Source organism: Lissotriton vulgaris, chromosome 9 (genome assembly GCF_964263255.1).
Source record: "Lissotriton vulgaris chromosome 9, aLisVul1.2, whole genome shotgun sequence".
Taxonomy (NCBI): Eukaryota; Metazoa; Chordata; class Amphibia; order Caudata; family Salamandridae; genus Lissotriton; species Lissotriton vulgaris.
Window position 1 is genome coordinate 666448133 of NC_141697.1, and position 19143 is coordinate 666467275.

The 19143-nt window shown below is 50.8% G+C and overlaps 1 protein-coding gene across 1 annotated transcript in view; it reads left to right on the top strand.

Moving 5' to 3' along the window:
• ERCC2 (ERCC excision repair 2, TFIIH core complex helicase subunit) overlaps positions 1 to 18556 on the top strand; it is a 535569-nt gene extending 517013 nt beyond the window's left edge. Inside the window, exon 17 of the mRNA XM_086939493.1 lies at positions 17984 to 18556. Coding sequence (XP_086795619.1) covers positions 17984 to 18076 — 93 coding nt within the window. The 3' untranslated portion in view covers positions 18077 to 18556. The remainder of the gene's footprint in view (positions 1 to 17983) is intronic.
• Positions 18557 to 19143: the final 587 nt, after the last annotated feature.

Here is a 19143-nt window from a genome sequence, read left to right on the forward strand (position 1 = left end):
TTAAAGCATTATGCTGTGTACTTTGGTACACTCCAGATTGAATACTGGGGTACCCTTATGTTATGTTATGTTATGTTATGTTATATTGATTTATTATGCGCACAGATACCCCAGCCAAGGGGCGTCCCGGCGCAGAGACAAGGTAGAACATAACACAACAGGAAACTAAAAACATGAAAGCAGCTAAAACAGGAAAGTTTTTAAAGCCCTCCGGAAAGTCAAGAGGTCCTCCATCAGACGAATTTCAACAGGAAGGGAGTTCCATGCTGACGCGGCCTTTACACTAAACGAGCGGCCACCCATGCGACTAAGCCTAAATCTGGGGACCACCGCAAGGGCCAAACCCTGGGAACGGAGGGTGCGGGTGGGAACATAAAAGGAAAGACAGCTGGATAGGATTTCCGGGCCAATACCTCTCAGAATCTTAAAAGCGAGACACAAGACCTTAAAAAGGATGCGCTTCCTGACAGGGAGCCAATGTAGGGTACGAAGGACAGTTGCCACCGAGCTGAATCTGGGCAGGCCGACAATCGCCCTCGCCGCAGCATTCTGAACCCGCTGCAGACGGGTTAGCTCGGCCTGGTTAGCCCCAGCCAGAAGAGAGCTGGCATAATCCAGGCGGGAGATGATAGTTGCCTGGATCACCAGCTGCCTGGTCGGGGCGTCAAAGAACTTGAGAACAGGTCTCAAGCCCCTTAGGAGACCGAAACAACAGGCCGCAGTTTTTTTAGTATGCCCTACAAAGGAGAGGCCCGCATCCAGCCAGACCCCCAGGTTTTTCATCTCAGATACCGGGGTCGGAGTGGGTCCCAGCTCAGAGGGCCACCATTGGTCACCCCACAGCTCCACTCCCTTACCGACAACCATCACCTCCGTTTTTGTGGCATTTAGCTGAAGGCAGTTGCCTGTCAACCAGCTAGCCACCGCCTTCAGTCCAGACTGAAACCTGGGGGCCTCAGTCTCCGCATCCCCGCTGAGAGTAACCGCCAGCTGTGTGTCGTCGGCATATGAGACCAAAGTTAGGCCCCACTGCCTAGCGACATCAGCCAGCGGTCTCACGTAAAGATTGAACAACGTGGGACTCAGCGAGGACCCTTGCGGAACCCCCATGGCCAGCGGTTGGAAATTGGACTTGAAGGGAGGGATGGCAACACAGAAGGAGCGGTTATCTAGAAAGGAGTGGAACCGTTGCAACACCTGACCGCCAATGCCGGTCTCCTCAAGCCGATGCAGGAGGATGCTGTGGTCTACCGTGTCAAAGGCGGCGCTAAGGTCTAACAATATAAGCGCCGCCGTTTGACCAGCATCCAACCTTGCACGGAGATGTTCCACCATCACAAGTAACGCGGTTTCCGTGCTGTGGCCGGCACGGAATCCGTTTTGTGTGGGGTCGAGGGCATTGGTCCGTACAAGATGTTCAGACAGGGCCAAGTTGACATATAAATCTCTAGTATATGGTACACATGCACCCGGGCAGCGGTACCCCAGAGGCCTCCAATGGGCTGAAGCATGTATTATGCCACCCATAGGAGGCCATGGAAAATGGAACTAGAGGCCTGCCATTGCAGCCTATGTGAGCTGGTGCTTGCACCACTTACTTTAGATATAGGTTTACTATATCAGTAGGTCACTACACTTAAAACTTATAAGTCACCCCTATAGCAGGCCTTAACAATCCTGAAGGCAAGGTTTTATGTGAGAGTGTGCCCCTGCATGAGCAGAGCCCCTCTGCAGCCTTCGGAGACCAGTCTCCCGGATTGTCTGTTACTCAGCCAGACATATAGGTAGCGGTGCATTATAACCGTGTTGTAAATGCTATCTCGAAAATGGCTGAAACAAAACATGCACCTTGGGATCATACCTCCACACCCGTAACCGGTGTGGGAGGTGTGATTCCACCCTTCTGAAGCGAACTTCGGGGGGCCACTGGTCTTTCCGGTGACAGGCTTCTCGACCCGGTCAGCACAAAATGGATGCTGCCGACCTGAGACACATTTCTGTCCTCCTTCTGCTGAGCCAAGTTCAAGCAGAGGAAGGCATCCCAATAGGCATCCTGTCACAGGGAGGTGTGACCACCTCCCAGACAGGATTTAGTGTATTGGGGCTGGGTGGGTGCACTTCCAAAAAGCCTGAAAGTCTGCACCTGGGGCACTCTTGGTGTCCCTGTGCATATTACAGCTCAAACTAGTTCTGGGAGCCGTTGGCTCCTGTTCTGGTGCGAACCTGGACAAAGGACATGGGAGTAACCACCCCTCTGTCTTGACCCTCCGCTGGGAGGGCCCCCCTGAATCTGTCCAACCCTCTCCCATGGGTTCATAAGGGCTAATCTGACAGTAAGACTCTAGATTTTACGTGGACAAGATTCGGCAACAAGAAACCACTGACCTTTGACGGTCTGGACACTTTGGGCTTCGCCTTTACCCAAATTTGTCTCCCTCTCTGTCTGAAGAATCATCTGTGCCCTTGCACGATTCAGGCTCCGTGCAGGACCTGTGGAGCACTAAGGACAACTGAAGAATCTCCCTTGGGGTGATGGAGTCACTCCCCTGCATTTTCAGGCACGTGATGCAACTGACCAATCTGCTGAGCCTGAGTCCCTGTGAACAATTGAGATAAGAAGTAGCTACAAGGGATTTCATTCGTCTATTGATTTTCTAAACGTATATGTTAGTTATCAAAAATCTAACCCCAGTGTATCCATAGGACAACAATAAAGCTCTTATATACTTGAAACAATCAACGACAAGCAAAAGAGTAGAACAGGGAATAAGCCCACGGAAAGGTAATTTTATATGAAAAAAGGTTGTATTGAATAAATCAACAAGTTAAAATACGGGGATATGATGAACAAATCAATCTCAGCAAAAAAGTTATGGACAGAAGTATGTACAAATCAACACGTCAGTTCATAACTGTGGACACAGGAGCAACACAGGAGGTGGGTTCCGAAGTTCCTTGAGGTTGATTTGCCCTCTCACTGAGTTTGAGACCAGTATCCCTCATGGGCACCGCATAACCCGAACCCCTGTGCTCCGCATACTTTTGAAAGTGTTTATGCTTGTTGGGGATTCCTGAGCTTGTGCAATGGCTCCAGATAGTCCTGAGCCTGAGCAGTATTTTCACCAAAGAACTATGGCCTCCTCGCACAGAGTGCTCTATGCGCCAGTACTTTGTGATCTTGCTCGAGGTCCCCTCGCGATTCCTTGCCATTTGACCTCTGGGTCCTCTTGAGGGTCATCTTTATTTCTGGTGGGCTTTCTTGGTTGTTCCAGACGTGCCCTGACTCCTCCTTGCTTGGTGAGTCCCCTGAACCTTACTGGTCCACATAGTAACCGGCTTGACCTTCCTGCGGGTGTTGCTGTTGCCAAGACTTGTTGGTGCTCAAGCGGACACTGACTCCTCATCACTCCACATCCTTCGTGGGACTGCTCGCATCCGGCTCCTGGTCGTCCTCCACGTTTCCTGGACCTCGTGGCTGCAGAGTCAAGCATCCCTTCTTCGCACCTGAAGCACCAGACATCGGTGGTCATTTGTCTACTGGGCCCCTGGTCACCCTGAAGTGGCCCAGACTCTGTCCCTCTGCTTTCAGGTTCCTTCCATCACAAATCCACCCTGGGATTCCTACGGACACTTTCTTCCTTCCCGGCAGCAGCTCTTCTTCGCAGCACTCCATTGAGAACGACTTCGCTTTCCGACACCACTCCAGGCCAATGCACCCGGCTCCGCTGGGATAGGTAACTTGGGTACTATGGTATCAACGGGTGGGGTGGCTCTCCAACCTCCTAAGTTCCACAAGGTTTCCTCAAAGTCCACTGAGAAGGGTTCTTAAACTTTAAAATTGTAACCATGACTTCCCCATAGAATTGTACGGAGCCCCGGTCGTGTTAGCACATTGCACCGTCCTACGTGGGCTCCCTCTCTACTCACTTTGGGTGGTTTCTTGGGATCCCAGCGATTCTATGTGATCTAGACACTGTCTCAACTCCAGTCGTGGTTCTTATACCACTATTTTAGTATATGGTTTTGTCTCCCCCTGGAGCCCACTGTGTATTGTGCTACTTACAACTGTTTCTTTGCTAAAGTATTGTGTGCTTTGTGTTGTATCCTCGTGTAGAGCATACTAGAGAGAGTTATATAAATAAATATATCTTTTTATAACTACTGTGTGGTTCTTTCATTTAGTTAATATTAAAGGTGATATCCTGGTAAAACAAGCTGCTTTATATTCCTTCAAGATCAAGCCTGAAGGCTGCACTCCACAGCTGCCACTAGGATAGCTTTCTAAAGGTTATCTTCGATCTCATATATCATAAGGGTCGTTTGGACTGTTGCAAGGTGCCCACTTTAGTTAGAGGACAGCATATACCAGGCCAACTTCTCACAAGAAGTAGCAATGAAGGAACATTGCAGCAGCTCGTGGCCAGCAGCACTGGGAATTAAAGTGCTGCATGTCTATGTCAGAGAAAAGGCGCAGGTTGCTGTTGAGGGCTACAAGCTCTAGACCACAAACTTGAGTGTGGCCATTTTGCAAGTATGGAGTGTAGGCAACCATAAAAAGAAAGGTTAGTCAGTCACAGCAGCCTATAATTTAGGACAATGCTATTAATCCACAGTATTGTTAATCAAAATGCTGCAAGTCAATTTCAGAGATAAGGTTCAAGTTGCTGTTGACAACTACAAGCACTAAACCATATACTTAATGACTGCCTTATTCAAAGTATGTTATTTGTGTTGCCATTAAAAACAGTTAACTACATTTTGGAATGATAAAGTCTGGTATAAAAAAGAACATTGCCTATCATATGGGACAGTTTTTCTGATGGACTAAAGAATTGTTGTGCAAGTTATAAATATTTGAGCTGTTGGTTAAGTGGTCATATTCAGAAATATAAACTGCTACAGAGTGTTACAATGCCAGCCATGTTACAATAGTACAAATTACAATTGCATACTATTCTGTGACAAAAACCACAGTATGATAATAAAGAAAACTATATTTACATAATACAACCTAATACATGTCATCCCAGTGTGAGTGAAAGTCAATTGTAAGGAAATGCATCTTTTTGTATGGCCACTCCCAGGTTTTTGGACTGATGCTTCTGGTTGTTTTACTCTGAGGGTGCACTGGGGACTGTTTACCAAACCTCAGGTGCCTGTGCCCTTGCCCTTACCCTTAAACAGTTATGTCAACTTGACACGTACCCAATTGGCTAAGCTGACTTACCTGTAAGCCCCTAGTAAATGGTACCCAGGGCATGTAAGTTAGAGGGTCTCACTAGGGATTGAAGCACTGGTTGTCCCACCCTGAGTGTGACACGAAAAAAATAAGACCTCCAGTCTGCCATTTGCAGGCTGGAAGGGCAGTTTAAACTGCTAACCCGACTTTGCCATTTAAAGTATTGTCAAAGACAATCTTCTCTGTAAAATATGTGTAAGTCACCCCTATGGCAGGCCTGTCAAGGCCTAAGGCAGGGTGCAACATATCTCATGGGCAGAACATGTGTTTTGAATGTTCTGATAGTAAAGACACAAAACTGTTGTTTTTACTGTGGAAAGGCTTGGTCGCCCAATTAGCGGGTACAGCGTTACAATCTGACCCCCTCAGCTGTGCTAGCTCTGTAACAGTGCAACCAAAGTGGTTCATCCTATGTATCAAACATTAAGCCCAATGTGATCTTGAAGATGAAATTCATGTAAACAATTGCAGTGTGCAACTTTAGCAAAAGTTGCCTTTCTATGCCTTTGTCCCCTGTGATCATACTGGTTACATACAGGTCCTGTTGCAAAGACAGCTTTCTGCCCTCCTAGGAAGACATGTGGACGACTCCCAGGAAAGGATACAAACAAAATCTACTCTGGAAGGAGGTGGTACCTTCCTGCTACATTAGTGTTGGCCCAAATGTTGAGCTTCAAAGGAGAAGCCATCTTTGAAGGGCAAACGGGTAAAACTTGGGAGAGGAGCTGCTCCATTGATCTGATAGAGACATCTAGCCACAGATTTCTTACCTGTGAACTTCCCAGGCGTCAAACTGAGTCTGGCAGATTCTTTTGGAGCAGTACCCCTTGGGCGCCAATAGGTGGCATCGGTCGAGTATGCGTGATGTCGTCAGCATCGTCTTCGTCATTGACGTCTGTGTTGTCTATATAGGCGCCACCTAAGCACCCTGACGTCAAGTTCTTTTCTTTCCATGCCAGCCAGTGCAAATCCGTTGAAGAGATCTGCCCCCTGTCATTTTTCTACAGGCTTTTTAGATTTTTGTTGAAATGTTTTCCTTGGTGTGTAGGTGAATCCATCATGTCCAAAAAGATTTTGGGATTCAAACCATGCAGGGCCTGCCCCATGCCTTGTTGGTCACGGATCCCCACCTTGTATGTCTTTGGAGCCTGGAGTACGACCATGACCCGAAGTCGTGCTCTGACTGCTGGGCCAAGGCTCCGAAAGCTTAGAGGGAGTAGTCCCTAAAGCTACTTGTGGCCAGGAATCGGGCACCTCTGAGGTCTCGTACTCAGTCAAGAGAAAGGTCAAACACAGCTCTGGGGGCTCCAACTCTTCCCCTCCCATTCAAAGTCATCGAAGGGGTCCGGTAAGAAGTACCACAAAAACACAAGAAGTTGAAGCGTGCTTCCACTTCACCCTATCTGTCATTAAACCCATCTGAGCATGTGCCTGTGTTGGCTCTGTGTTTCCGCCTTTTCCTGGACCATGAGCGACCCCCGCCCAAATGAAAGAATTTGATTATGCCATGTGCTCCATATTCGGGCGGAATGACCCTGCTGGTGCGGTCTCAGGCCCCGAAGGCTCAGCAGAAAGATTTGCATCAGGTTTAGCACCATCGCCTCTGGCCCCGGGACCCGTGGCTCCAAATAGATCCATTACCATATCCAGACTGGCATTGGCCATACCTCCTACACAATCTTTCCCGGCATTGCATCCGTTACCGAGACTCCCGGCGCCTACCTGTGGCATCTGCCCCATTCTTATTCGAGACGACAGAGCTAGCTGGGCGTCCACTGAGGCTGGCACCGGCAGAGCCTTCAGACTTTATGGCATCATCGGCCTTACTTGGAGGGGATAAGATTGAGGGAAGATTGATTGAGAGAAGATGCATGATTTCTTAGGAATCCCGTCTTATCCTGAAGTATTGGACTGGTATAAGGAACTGGGTAATGCCAGTGGCTTGGATACCTCTCCAGAGCCTGCCATGCTTTTTCCCCCTAACCTGGCTACACAGGAGGGAGCTTCTTTTACTGTGGTGGTACGTAGAGCTGCGGAGGTCTTAGGCCTGCATCTTTCTACTGTGGCCCTCAAGACCAATGTCTTGACTAAGGTCCTGCAGGCTGGTGTCTTCACCTCTGAATCCTTACAGTCATTTAATGAGGCCTTAACTGATGTTATCCTGGGCACCTGGTCTAAGCCTAGTACTGGGGCTCCTGTGAGTAGTACAATTACCCTCCACTATCACCCTGCGACTCAGCATTTATCACATCTCACCCGACCCCCCAAGAACTTGGCGGTCCAAGCCTCTACTTCTCGTGGCACGTTCCCTTCCGCTCCCCTTAAAGGGAATCCAAAAGTCTGGATGACTTTGGCAAGAAACAATTTTCTTTCACCAGCCTAGCATTGCGGTTGGTACACACTGCATGCCTCTTGGGCCAGTACTCCCATTTATTTTAGGAGACAGTTATGCAGATGCTCCACATGTCCCAATGGAGGCCTGAGCTGTCCTCTCCCAAGCTGTTACAGATGGGGGAGATGCAGCAAAGTTTACCTTACACTGTGGCTTTGACACAATAGAGGGATTTACATGACGACGGTCCTTAGGCGCCAGGCCTGGCTGAGAACATCTGGCTTCTCTGGAGATGTCCAAGCCAGCCTAATGGACATGCCCTTCAATGGATCTCGTCTCTTCTGAGACAGGTGGGACGCGGCGCCGTGTCATCTCGTCTGCGCCCGCCTATGGACCCTTTTGTGGATATGGAAGGGGCTTCAAGCCTCGCCAGCCCTATCCTGGCCAGAGGACAGCGCAAGTTCAGCAACCTCTATGCGGCCGTGGGTGCGGCTCACCCGACTTTATAGAGTCTTTATAGAGTCTCCAGACTTTATAGAGTCTCCAGACTCTATAAATTGCTTCGCCCACAACACTCCAACTTCACTAAAGAACTCCAACAGTATTGGGAAGCTTGCTCATTGTTGCACAAGTTACTACTTGTGTAACGATATATCTGTAAGAGACATTAGTTAGTGATAGATTCCTTACCTTAGAATATCCCCAGGCGTCAGACTGGATCCGGAAACTTTTGCGTAGCAGTACCCTTGCGCGTCGGTAGGCGTCGTCTGCGGCTCCGCGTCCGTCCTAGGCATCGTGGGCCCCGTGATGACGTCGTCGGAGTACTTAGACGCCGCCTCCGCGTGCTGACGTCAGTTCATAGACACAGCTTTTCCGCGCCAGAAGCGCAGAGCCATGCCAAAAACCAACACTGGTGCCATGAAACTAGGGCCCTGAAAGGGGATGACCTTAACCCTAGATATCGGTTCGCAGAACGGGGAGGATGGGTGGGTCGGTAAGGAATCTATCACTAACTAATGTCTCTTACAGATATATTGTTACACAAGTAGTAACTTGTGCATCTGAAAGAGACACGTTAGTGATAGATTCCTTACCTTAGAATAGATACCCCAGCAATACCATCCCCTTGGTGGTGGGTCTGCGTACCAATAATCACACCAGAAAGTCCTGGAGGACCGAACGGCCGAAGTAGCCGTCCCTCCGGACTTGACTGTCCAGGCAATAGTGTCTTGCAAACGTGTGCAGCGAGGCCCACGTAGCCGCCTGGCAAATGTCCTGCAAGGGCACACCTCGGCCCAAGGCAGTTGTAGTGGCTGTGGCTCGAGTGGAATGAGCCCTCAGCCCAACAGGGGGTTCCTTCTTAGCCAAGGAGTAACACGCCTGGATGCACAAGATAATCCACCGGGAAATGGTCCGCTTGTGCACCGCTTTCCCTTTCTTAGCGCCCGCGTACCCAACAAAGAGTTGATCATCCACCCGGAACTGTGTGTGCGATTCAGATAAAATGAGAGCGCACGTTTTGGGTCCAGACGGTGGAGCCTCTCCTCCTCTCTCGAGGGGTGCAGAGGTGGAAAGAAGGTGGGCAACGTGATAGATTGCCCAATGTGGAAGGCCGTGACTACCTTGGGTAGGAAGGAGGGCCTTGTCCGTAACACAACCTTGTCCGGATGGACTGAAAGGAAAGGAGGTTTACAAGATAGAGCCTGGAGCTCACTCACTCTCCTGGCAGAGGTGATGGCTACCAGGAAGGCAGTCTTCAAAGAAAGAAGGCGAAGAGGACAGTTGTGAAGTGGCTCAAAGGGAGGGCACATCAGAAAAGTAAGAACCAGGTTCAAGTCCCACTGAGGCATCACGAAGGGAACAGGAGGTAACGTATGAGTGATGCCCTTCAGGAATCGATTAACGATAGGGGACTTGAACAAAGAAGGTTGGTCAGGCAGCCTCAGAAATGCTGAAAGAGCTGAAAGATGGCCCTTGACAGTGCCCAGAGTAGAGCCCTGCTGGGCAAGAGAGAGAAGAAAGAGGAGAACCTCAGAAAGAGGGGCATTGAGGGGGATCCACAGCCTTTGCTGTGCACCATGCCACAAATCTGTTCCACCTGCAGGCGTATACCGACTTTGTGGAGGGACGCCTGGCTGCCAGAATGATGTTACAGACTTCAGGAGGCAAGTCAAATGGCCTCAACTGGCGCTGCTCAATCTCCAAGCATGGAGGTGGAGACTGGACAGGTTCGGGTGGAGGACCGTCCCCTGCTGCTGTGACAGAAGGTCCTCCTGAAGAGGCAGACGAACCGGGGGATCGACTGACATACTGAGTAGCTCGGGATACCAGTACCTTCGTGCCCAGTCCGGAGCCACAAGGATGACTTGTGCCCGGTCGCGCTTGATCTTCTTCAGCACTCTGGGCAGAAGTGGTATAGGCGGAAAGGCATACAACAGACCGCAGCTCCACTCGCGACGAAAAGCGTCTCCGAGCGAGTGCCGCCTTGGAAATTCCAACGCGCAGAACTGATGACATTGCGCGTTCTCTTCGGTGACGAATACATCTAACCAAGGCTCTCCCCACTGCTGAAGGAGGCCTTACGCCACGTCCGAGTTCAGACGCCATTCGTGATCCATCGAGCACCATCGGCTGAGTTCGTCCGCCCTGGCGTTCAGAGAACCTGCCAGGTGTTGAACCATCAGAGTCACGCCCTGATGTTCCAGCCATTGCCAGAGGCGCAGAGCCTCCTGGCAGAGGGTCCACGACCCCACCCCGCCCTGTTTGTTGCAGTATCACATGGCGGTGGAGTTGTCCGTGAACACTTGCACTACACTCCCTCGGACAGACGGGAGGAATGCCTTCAGTGCTAGACGAATCGCCCGCAGCTCCAACAGGTTGATATGGAGTCGGGAGTCCGCCGGAGACCAGAGGCCTCTGATCTCCGCCTCTCCCATGTGGCCTCCCCAGCCCTGGAGGGGCGCGTCCGTCACAACTACCTGCTGCTGGGGAAGGGAGAGGGATCTGCCGTTGACCCAATCGCGGTCCGTGAGCCACCACTGCAGCTGTCTCGCAGTGCCCTCCGAGATCAGGACATGGTCGGACAGGTTGCCCTGATGCTGGGCCCACTGAAACTTCAGGTCCCACTGCAGAGCCCGCATCCGCCACCGTGCGTGATGCACCAGAAGGATGCAGGAGGCCATCAGCCCCATAAGCCGCAGCGTCAACCTGACCGAAACTCGGGATAAAGGCCGGAAGATCGGAATCAGAGCCTGTATATCCCGAACCCGCTGTTCGGGCGGGTAAACCCGAAACTGCGCCGAGTCGAGAACCGCTCCGATGAAAAGGAGCTTCTGAGAGGGGCACAGGTGTGACTTCGGCACATTGATGGAAAATCCCAGCTGGTGCAGGAGATCCGCCGTAGTCTGGAGGTGGCTGACGACTGTCTGGGGCGAGCCTGCCTTCAACAACCAGTCGTCTAGGTAGGGGAAGACTGACACCCCTAACCTGCACAAATGAGCTGCGACCACCGCCATCACCTTCATGAACACCCGTGGGGCGCTGGTAAGGCCGAAAGGGAGCACGGAGGGTTTAGAGGTGGATGCCGCGGGGGCAGGTGTGGACTGACTCCGCCTGGTTCCCCGACCGCCTCCGCAGCGGTTTCCACGTCCGCCGCCGCGCTGGACGACAGTCTGCGGCGAGTGGCTGGCGGCACGTGTGGGGGCGCCCCTTCCCTGGCCACGAAAGGAGCGAAAGGCACCCGTTTGCTGGCGCGGGGCCGAGAGGCCCAAGGACTTGGCCGTAGCCCAGAGTCCTTCAAGCGCTCAAGCGCGTGGTCTGCCTTGTCGCCAAAGAGGCGACGGCCATCGAACGGCATGTCCATAAGAGTGTTCTGAACATCTGCCGAAAAATTGGCGGATCTCAGCCAGGCGTGGCGTCTCACCGCCACTGTCGTAGCCATCGCTCTGCCCAGCGAGTCGGTAGTATCCAGCCCACACCTGATGGAATACTTGGCTGCGTCCCGGCCCTCCACAAGGGCTTTGCCGAGTTTGGCCCGTACCTCCAACGGGCACTCTGGCAGCACTTCCGCCGCCGTCTCCCACAGAGAGTGGGTGTAACGGCCCAAGAGGCATGCGGTGTTGGAAGACCGCAGTCCCAAACTAAGGGATGAGAATATCTTCTTTCCATAATTCTCGTACCTCTTGGATTCCCTGTCCGGCAAGGCCGTCGGGAATGCGGTCTGGGAATTAGAGGCCTGGATGACCAGACTCTCGGGGTGGGGTGGGAGGACAGGAAACATGGGTCGCCCGGAGCCGGGCGGTGGCGTCTGGCCACGTTCCTAAATACGGGCGAACCCGTAGCGGGCCTGGACCAAGTGCCCAAAAGAACGTCGGTCAAGACCTCATTAAACGGCAGCAGAGGCTCCATGGAGCATGACTGCGGCTTACGGACCTCTGTGAGGAGGTTAGTCCTCACGGCCGCGACGGGGAGCTCAAGGTTTAAGGCCTAGGCAGCCCTCGTCAACACCACGCCATAGGTACCCCCCATCCTCCGAAGCCACGGTAGGAGGAGAGACAAATCCAGTGTCTGGAGAGGTGTCCAGGCCACTGGCCTCCCCAAGGTCTCCTGCCCACTGGCCTCCCCAAGGTCTCCTGCCCAGTCCATATTAGACTGACTCTCCTTGGTCAGAGGGTCCTCAGACCCCTCCCAATCCTCCTCATCACCCATCTACTGAGATTCAGGGTTGTAATTGTATGAGGTCGGTTCATAGAAGTAAAAATCTCCAAACGGCGTTGGGTGCGGCGCCGTCCCGACGTCAGAACCGAAGTAAATGAGGTATCGGGGACGGCGCCGCCCGAGGACGGCGCCGGAGGTGACACCACACGGACCGACGCCAGGGGGGTCGTAAGGTCCACCGGTGACGATCCAGAGCCAGAGGAAGGCCCAGCGGCGCCCTGCGGCGCCGAGCCCGAAGGCGCCGGCAGCGCCGGTGCCGCTGTTCCCTGCGGCGCCGGGCCCGAGGGCACCGGCGGTGTCGGTATCGTGGGGCCCTGCGGCGCCGGGCCCGAGGGCACCGGCGGTGTCGGGATCGTGGGGCCCTGCGGCGCCGGGCCCGAAGGCGCGGACGGCGTCGGGCTGAAGCACCCAACGGCGTCTGGGTCGAAGCCCCCGACCCTTTAGGGCCCCCAGACGGGTCCGCTGGGCCCGGAGGCGCCGCAGAGCCCGTCGGAGGAGAAAGGGACCTCATGGCCATGAGGAAACGCTCAATCTCCTCCGGCGTCGCGTTCAGCCCAGGGACCGGAGGGTATGGGGCCGGACGCGGAGCCCGCGACTCCCGAGGAGCCGCGTGGGCGGTGTCACCCGAACCCCTGGCCGCATCGCGCGAGCGTCGGGGGGAGTCAGAAGAGCGATGATGCCTCTTCGACTTCTTGTGTTTCTTACCTGACGACTTGGACCCGGAGGAGTGGTGCTGACTCCCGACTCCCGGAGCTGTGACGGCTCAGTCCCCGCGACCTGTCCCTCAACCTCCCGTGGGACCGGGACCTCACGCGGCGCGGGGCCGACTGCCGGAGTTCGAGCCGCCTGCGGGACTCTCCCGCCTGGCTTTCCTTGAAAGGGCCCGACAGTCGGGGCAGGCCTCGTCGTCGTGGTCGACGCCCAAACACGTCAGGCACAGGCGGTGAGGATCCGTGACCGACATGGTGCGGTCGCACTCGTCGCAATGCTTGAAGCCGGGCATCCCTAAGGCACCGTCGGAGTCGTACACGACTTCGAAATGGATCAAAAAGATCACCAAAAACAGTCAAAAATTGACTAGGGAACTGCTCTTTCCAGATCTGCGCTGGCTGGCGCGGAAAAAAGAAGAACTGATGTCAGCACGCGGAGGCGGCGTCTAAGTACTCCGACGACGTCATCACGGCGCCTACGACGCCGACGATGGACGCGGAGCCAAAGACGACGCCTACCGACGCGCAAGGGTACTGCTACGCAAAAGTTTCCGGATCCAGTCTGACGCCTGGGGATGTTCTAAGGTAAGGAATCTATCACTAACGTGTCTCTTTCAGATACCAATTTCAGAAGGGGAATGGTCCAAAACATGGGAATCTGCCACAAGACACAAAATAAGCTGTACACTTTCCCAGACGAAATTTTGGCTGCTCCACAAAGCTTTCTGGACACCGGCGCGTCTCTTTGCACATAACATCAGGGACAACGCCACATGTTGGAACTGTAACGATAAAGATGGCAACCTTGAACAGCTAATTCTAAGCTGTACTTGTGTTACGAGATTTTGGGACCAAATACTTGCTTTTGTCACGAAGGTCTTTTCCTACTCTCCTCCCAGAGAGTTCTCTACCTTAGTGTCTGGGTTTACCAAAGCTACCCCACTATTGGAGGATGATAAAGCCCTACTCGACCTCATGTTCACGGCCGGAGTAAAAATTATCCTGAATAATTGGAAAGATACCAGCAAGGCCTCCTTTAAATGCTGGCTAAACTGGATCACATATCTGAGAGGTGCTGACAACATCTCACTCCAGAACACCCCTTGGTGACCCCTCCGCCGGCGAATGTGGACGTCTCTTGACAATTATTTAAGCCTACACAAACCCCCATGATTCCTCGACTTGCAGTCCCTGCCCGCTAGGCTTTTGGGGCCGCACTTATTCATCTCCAAACTCAGTCAGCAGTCTCTTGTCAGCTCTGGTGGGCCTTGCCCGGGGAGGGCTGGTGTGTGCATCACGCCCAACACTCCTGGGTAAGTTGCCTAGCCCACACCTTATGTCCACTATCATACCACCTTCGTTTTTATTGAATATTTTTCTGTTGTCGCATATATATTCTATCCAGCTGTCTGTATTATTTCAACCCCCCCCCCCACCCCCCATTTTTTTAATGTACAGGTAATATGATGATGTAACACCTCCATTTCCATTGTCTTCACTGCCAGACAGTCTAAACTTAGTTTGTCGCCAGGTTTCACTTGTATTGTATGTTTTTGTATTTTTTTGCTTTGTTCTGGAAATTACCAATAAAAAATTTGTGAACTAAAAAAAAAAAATGTTTCATCAGAGTTCTTTTCAGTTCAAGTATAGTATGTTTAATTTTGCTGATTAGTTCTTTTTAAAAGCAAAAAGCAGAACAAATTGCCTAATTTGCATAAATTCTAGTTAAATGTTGTTTGCATTTAATAGTTTGTAACTTAATAACTATATTTCTGGGATCCCGCAAATGCTTGATACTTTACATCTTATCAATTCAGAGAGAGCCCCTGTGGTGAAGAACTATGATTACAAGTAATGTTTCCTTTTTCTATCACGTGGTCAGGTTTGGAGCCTGAAATAAAGCATCTAGACCTTAACCATAGCTATGGCATTGCCACATAAATATTTTTATGACTCAAATGTAATTCCTTTTCCATATAGGAAGAAATTTTAAAACAGAGAAACAAAACATGATTGTAATAAATACAAAATAAGTATTTAAAGCTGCCCTTTGAACTGTCACCAGATCATATCCACACTCTGCCAACTATTTTCAGGTTAGAAGCTAATCTTCATGCCGCACGCTTCCTTTATTTACCTATTGTTAACAATTTTCAAAGCAATGTGACAAAGAGCTGATAATGTAAGTTTGGGGAACTACAGTTTCGTGCCCAGCTTAACCCTCTAATTCTGCTGGTCTTTTTTAGGTCGAGGACCGAAAGGCTGCGCTTGCGCAGTCTCCGGTCAGAGATTTAATGTTTTTAGTACGGGGCTTGAACCCGCCTCTCTCCTCCATCTCTCCTCCATTGGCTGGCTTCCTAAACGGAGGCCAGCCATTGGAGGAGAGGGGCGTCACTCCAATCAAGCCCCGTCTCTTTCGGATTCGGGGCGTGTTTTTTGCGTTCTTTCCACCTGTAACGTCATCCGTCACTCAGAACGCCAAAACACGCCCCCGAATCTGAAAATGTTCGGAGCTTTGCAGCCGCCATTTTGCTGCTCGTTAAGATGAGGTCGGCCGCTCTCGCTGTCCTCGTTCCCGCCGTTCGTGTCTTTGTTCCCGCCCCCCTCCCGCTGTCCGTGTCCTCTTTCCCGTTGTATCCTGGATTTATCTCTGTTAGCTCCCTTGACTGTGTCCGGGCGTATCTCCATCCTCTCGTTGCCCAGGGGCTCAGTGTAAGCGGCTGCGGACATGGTGTGCGGTGCCACTCTGCCTCCCTCCTATCTTACCTTCTGCCCCCCCCTGTTGTTTCTTGCCTGCCCCATTCCCCATGTCCGATGTCTCCTCTCCCATGTCCCTCCTCAGATCTGTCTGTCCAGAGCTCGTACTGTAGCTCACCGAGGCTCTCACTCGGCGCTCTCCACTGATATTCTCCGTAATCCTCTCATGCGGCTCCCTACGCTCTCCCTGAAGCCAATCGATGGCTGGCTCCGGCCCGCGGGGTTGAACACGGAATTGTTAAGTTATTAGCACCATTCTGTCAGCTCTAATGTGGGGATTGATCGGACCCGCTGCACTTCCGCAGGGGCCCCGCAGCCCCCCTCCTCCCCACACACACAACGCAAACCTCACAGAGCGCCGCATTCACCCCTCAGCGCCCATCCAAAGCCACCCACAGCACTCACGGGCCACCCAGGACCCCCATAGGCGATGACCGACTCAAAGCACCCCACACACTGCCGCAGCCCCCTTCCCCTGTTCCCGCTAGAGCCCCACACAACTGTCTCTGTAGCCCCCTACAGCCTCGGCACTTCACAGACTACCACAGCGATCAGTTATCCCCCCTCCCCCACACACAGCGCTGCAGTGCCCCCCCAATCTCAGCACCTCAAAGCACTGCAGCCAGCTTTCTCTCTCAGTTCCCACCAAAGCCCCCCCACACAGCTTCCTGTAGCACTAGAGAGCGGCCTAGTGCCCTCGTTAGCTCTTGACTGACTAAGCACCTCACAGAGCCCCACAACCATTTTAATCTCAGTTGCCGCCAAAGCTTCCCGCCAGAGAGCCCCACACAGCCTCAGCACTTAACGGAGCGCCAGACCATCTTCGTCTCTCAGCATCCCTCCAAGGCCAGCCACTAACCGAAAACCTTAAAGGTTATTGATGCAGTTTGGCCAATGAAGAGGGGAGGAAATCGTGAGGCAAAATTACGTCTCTTGGAGACAAGATACATTTTAGAGTTAGACAGCAAGCAACCGCAGGGACTAAATGCAACGGAGGATTTATACACTTGTTTATAGGAACCTGGAGCATTTGTATATTTATTCCTCTACAGCATATAATACAGTATGGATTCCATATTTAGTAATGTAATGTAGGTTAACTGTACTGTACTGCTGTATGGGCACTTGGTTTTATAAAGGAACTATGTTAATATATCATCTGATTCACTGACGTCTCCTCACAATCTGATCTAAGAGCCTTTTTCAAGTAAGAGGAGGAAAAGCCCATGGCGCAAAGCCATGGGATTGACAAAACATGTTCCCTTTTTTAACAATATAATTTGGTTTCTCTGTATGAATTTTTATTTTAGTTTGAGCACTCAGCACCAGCACTTTAGACAATCATGGAAACTTAACACTTTTTTGTTGCCGATGTTAAGATAATGCTTGAAGTATTTAAATGCAATTTTCTCAGGTTCTTTGCCCACTGGGGGTTGATTTCTTCTGCTTAGTGCTTTGTACATTTGGGAAGAGATATGAATAGTGTGAACAATAATATTTTGTGATTGTATAGGATAACCCTTTTTGATCACGTTCACTTTTGGATCAACCTGTATTTATACAGTTATCAAAATCAGTGGTTTTTTAAATGTGTAAATATATATTTATATATTTTATTAATTAAGCCACTTGTACATAGAACATTGTATTTTTGCAAGAAATGTATACAAATGTTAGCGCAAGAATATGCAGTATTTCTTCTATGTTGATTGAACCTATTTGTAAAAATTGCGCGTGCACTAGCACTTTAAAAGATCGGCATTGGCTCTCAGCAACTCGCCATGTGATCAAGCTTTGTAAAGGCGAAACGCGTAATGGCGGCGGCAGGCTTGCTGGCAATAAATCACCTCGATTAAGCACAAAAACTTGGGTCTGTTCTTTCGTCATTTTGGATTGTTGGTCTGAAGCGGCTGCTTCAGTCTTTGGCGAATTTGCGTGCATATATCTATATATGTATACTTAGCTATTGGCATTGTAAATGACAATGACATTTATTTAAGGATTAAGCTATTGGCAATGTAAATGACAATGCCATTTATTTATGATTTTAAAAAAAATGTCATGAGCAATGCCAATAGCTCTACCTTTAATGATGCCGAGACCATTGCATTGTAAATGCTTGTTTCCTGTTACTTCTGGGAGAGAGTAAGAATGAGGAGTGGTTAAGCTGTGCTCTTGGACAGAAATATTTTCCCCTCTGTGAATGACCTTTTGTTTTTGTCTTGGCAGGAGGACCAGCTTGGCCTGTCACTACTCACATTTGAGCAACTACAGTCCGAGGAAATGTTGAAGAAGATAGAACAGATAGCTCACCAGGTGTGACATTGACATGGCAAGGAGGAATCATAGTGCTAACTGACATGAAGTTGTGCAAGAGACATTATAGCTGCAAGATGGTGAAGGAAGGACAATGCAAGAGAGATTTTCAATCCCCACATTCTACTAGCCCGGGCCCATTTCGTTTTCAGTAGCAACTGTGGGTTGGTTCTGCGAATCACATATGCTATGTTAGTAGACGAGAGCATATATTTCCTTTGATGCAGTGTCCATCTCGTCATTCATGTAGCTGTGGTTTGGGGAGACATACAGAAGAACAGAGGTGAAGTGGAAACATTATTTTTTTATTTTTCTAAAACAGAAGAAAAAGTCCACCCACACTTGAAAATGGCATAAACCTCATTCAGTCCCGATGTCCTTGTGATGTTAGCGCTTCCTTTCCATTCCATAATTTATGTGCAAAGCTTTTAATTTTGATATGTGTTGTTGCCTGTGCATACATGGAATAAAACAAGTAATAAAACAGATAAAGCCTTAGATGATTCTTTTCCATTGTATAGTTTTTAACCCCTTCCATGCTGATGACGGAATCGCTCCGTCATCAGCTACAGTTGAGCTGTGCTGATGACGGAGCGGTTCCGTCATGGCCCGGCCGCCGCGCCTGCGCGGCGCTGATTTCGCGCCTGCGCAGGCGTTCTAAAGAGCGGGGCGGGTCATGACGGAACCGCTCCGTCACCAGCACAGCTCAACTGTAGCTGGTGACGGAGCGGTTCTGTCACCAGCATGCGGCGGCCGCGCGGCCGCCCCGCCCCTTTAGCGCTGCGGCGGAATAACAAGTCACATCAACTCAACACACAGTTAAATAATTACGTTGATAATAATATGGATGTCGTAATAATACAGTGCACAGTATCTCAGCACGTATTTGTTGGCGTTCGCAGACAGGTGCAGGATTTACATTCGCTGTCATTTTTATCATGAAACACCCAAACAGTAATTCAAGAACAATATTAAACATATTAGCGATGGGAGGATCTCTACCTACTTATAGTACACATTATGCTTCATTTGGGTTACCATGGTCTAGCGCCATGCTGGTGTTAGGAGTTTGT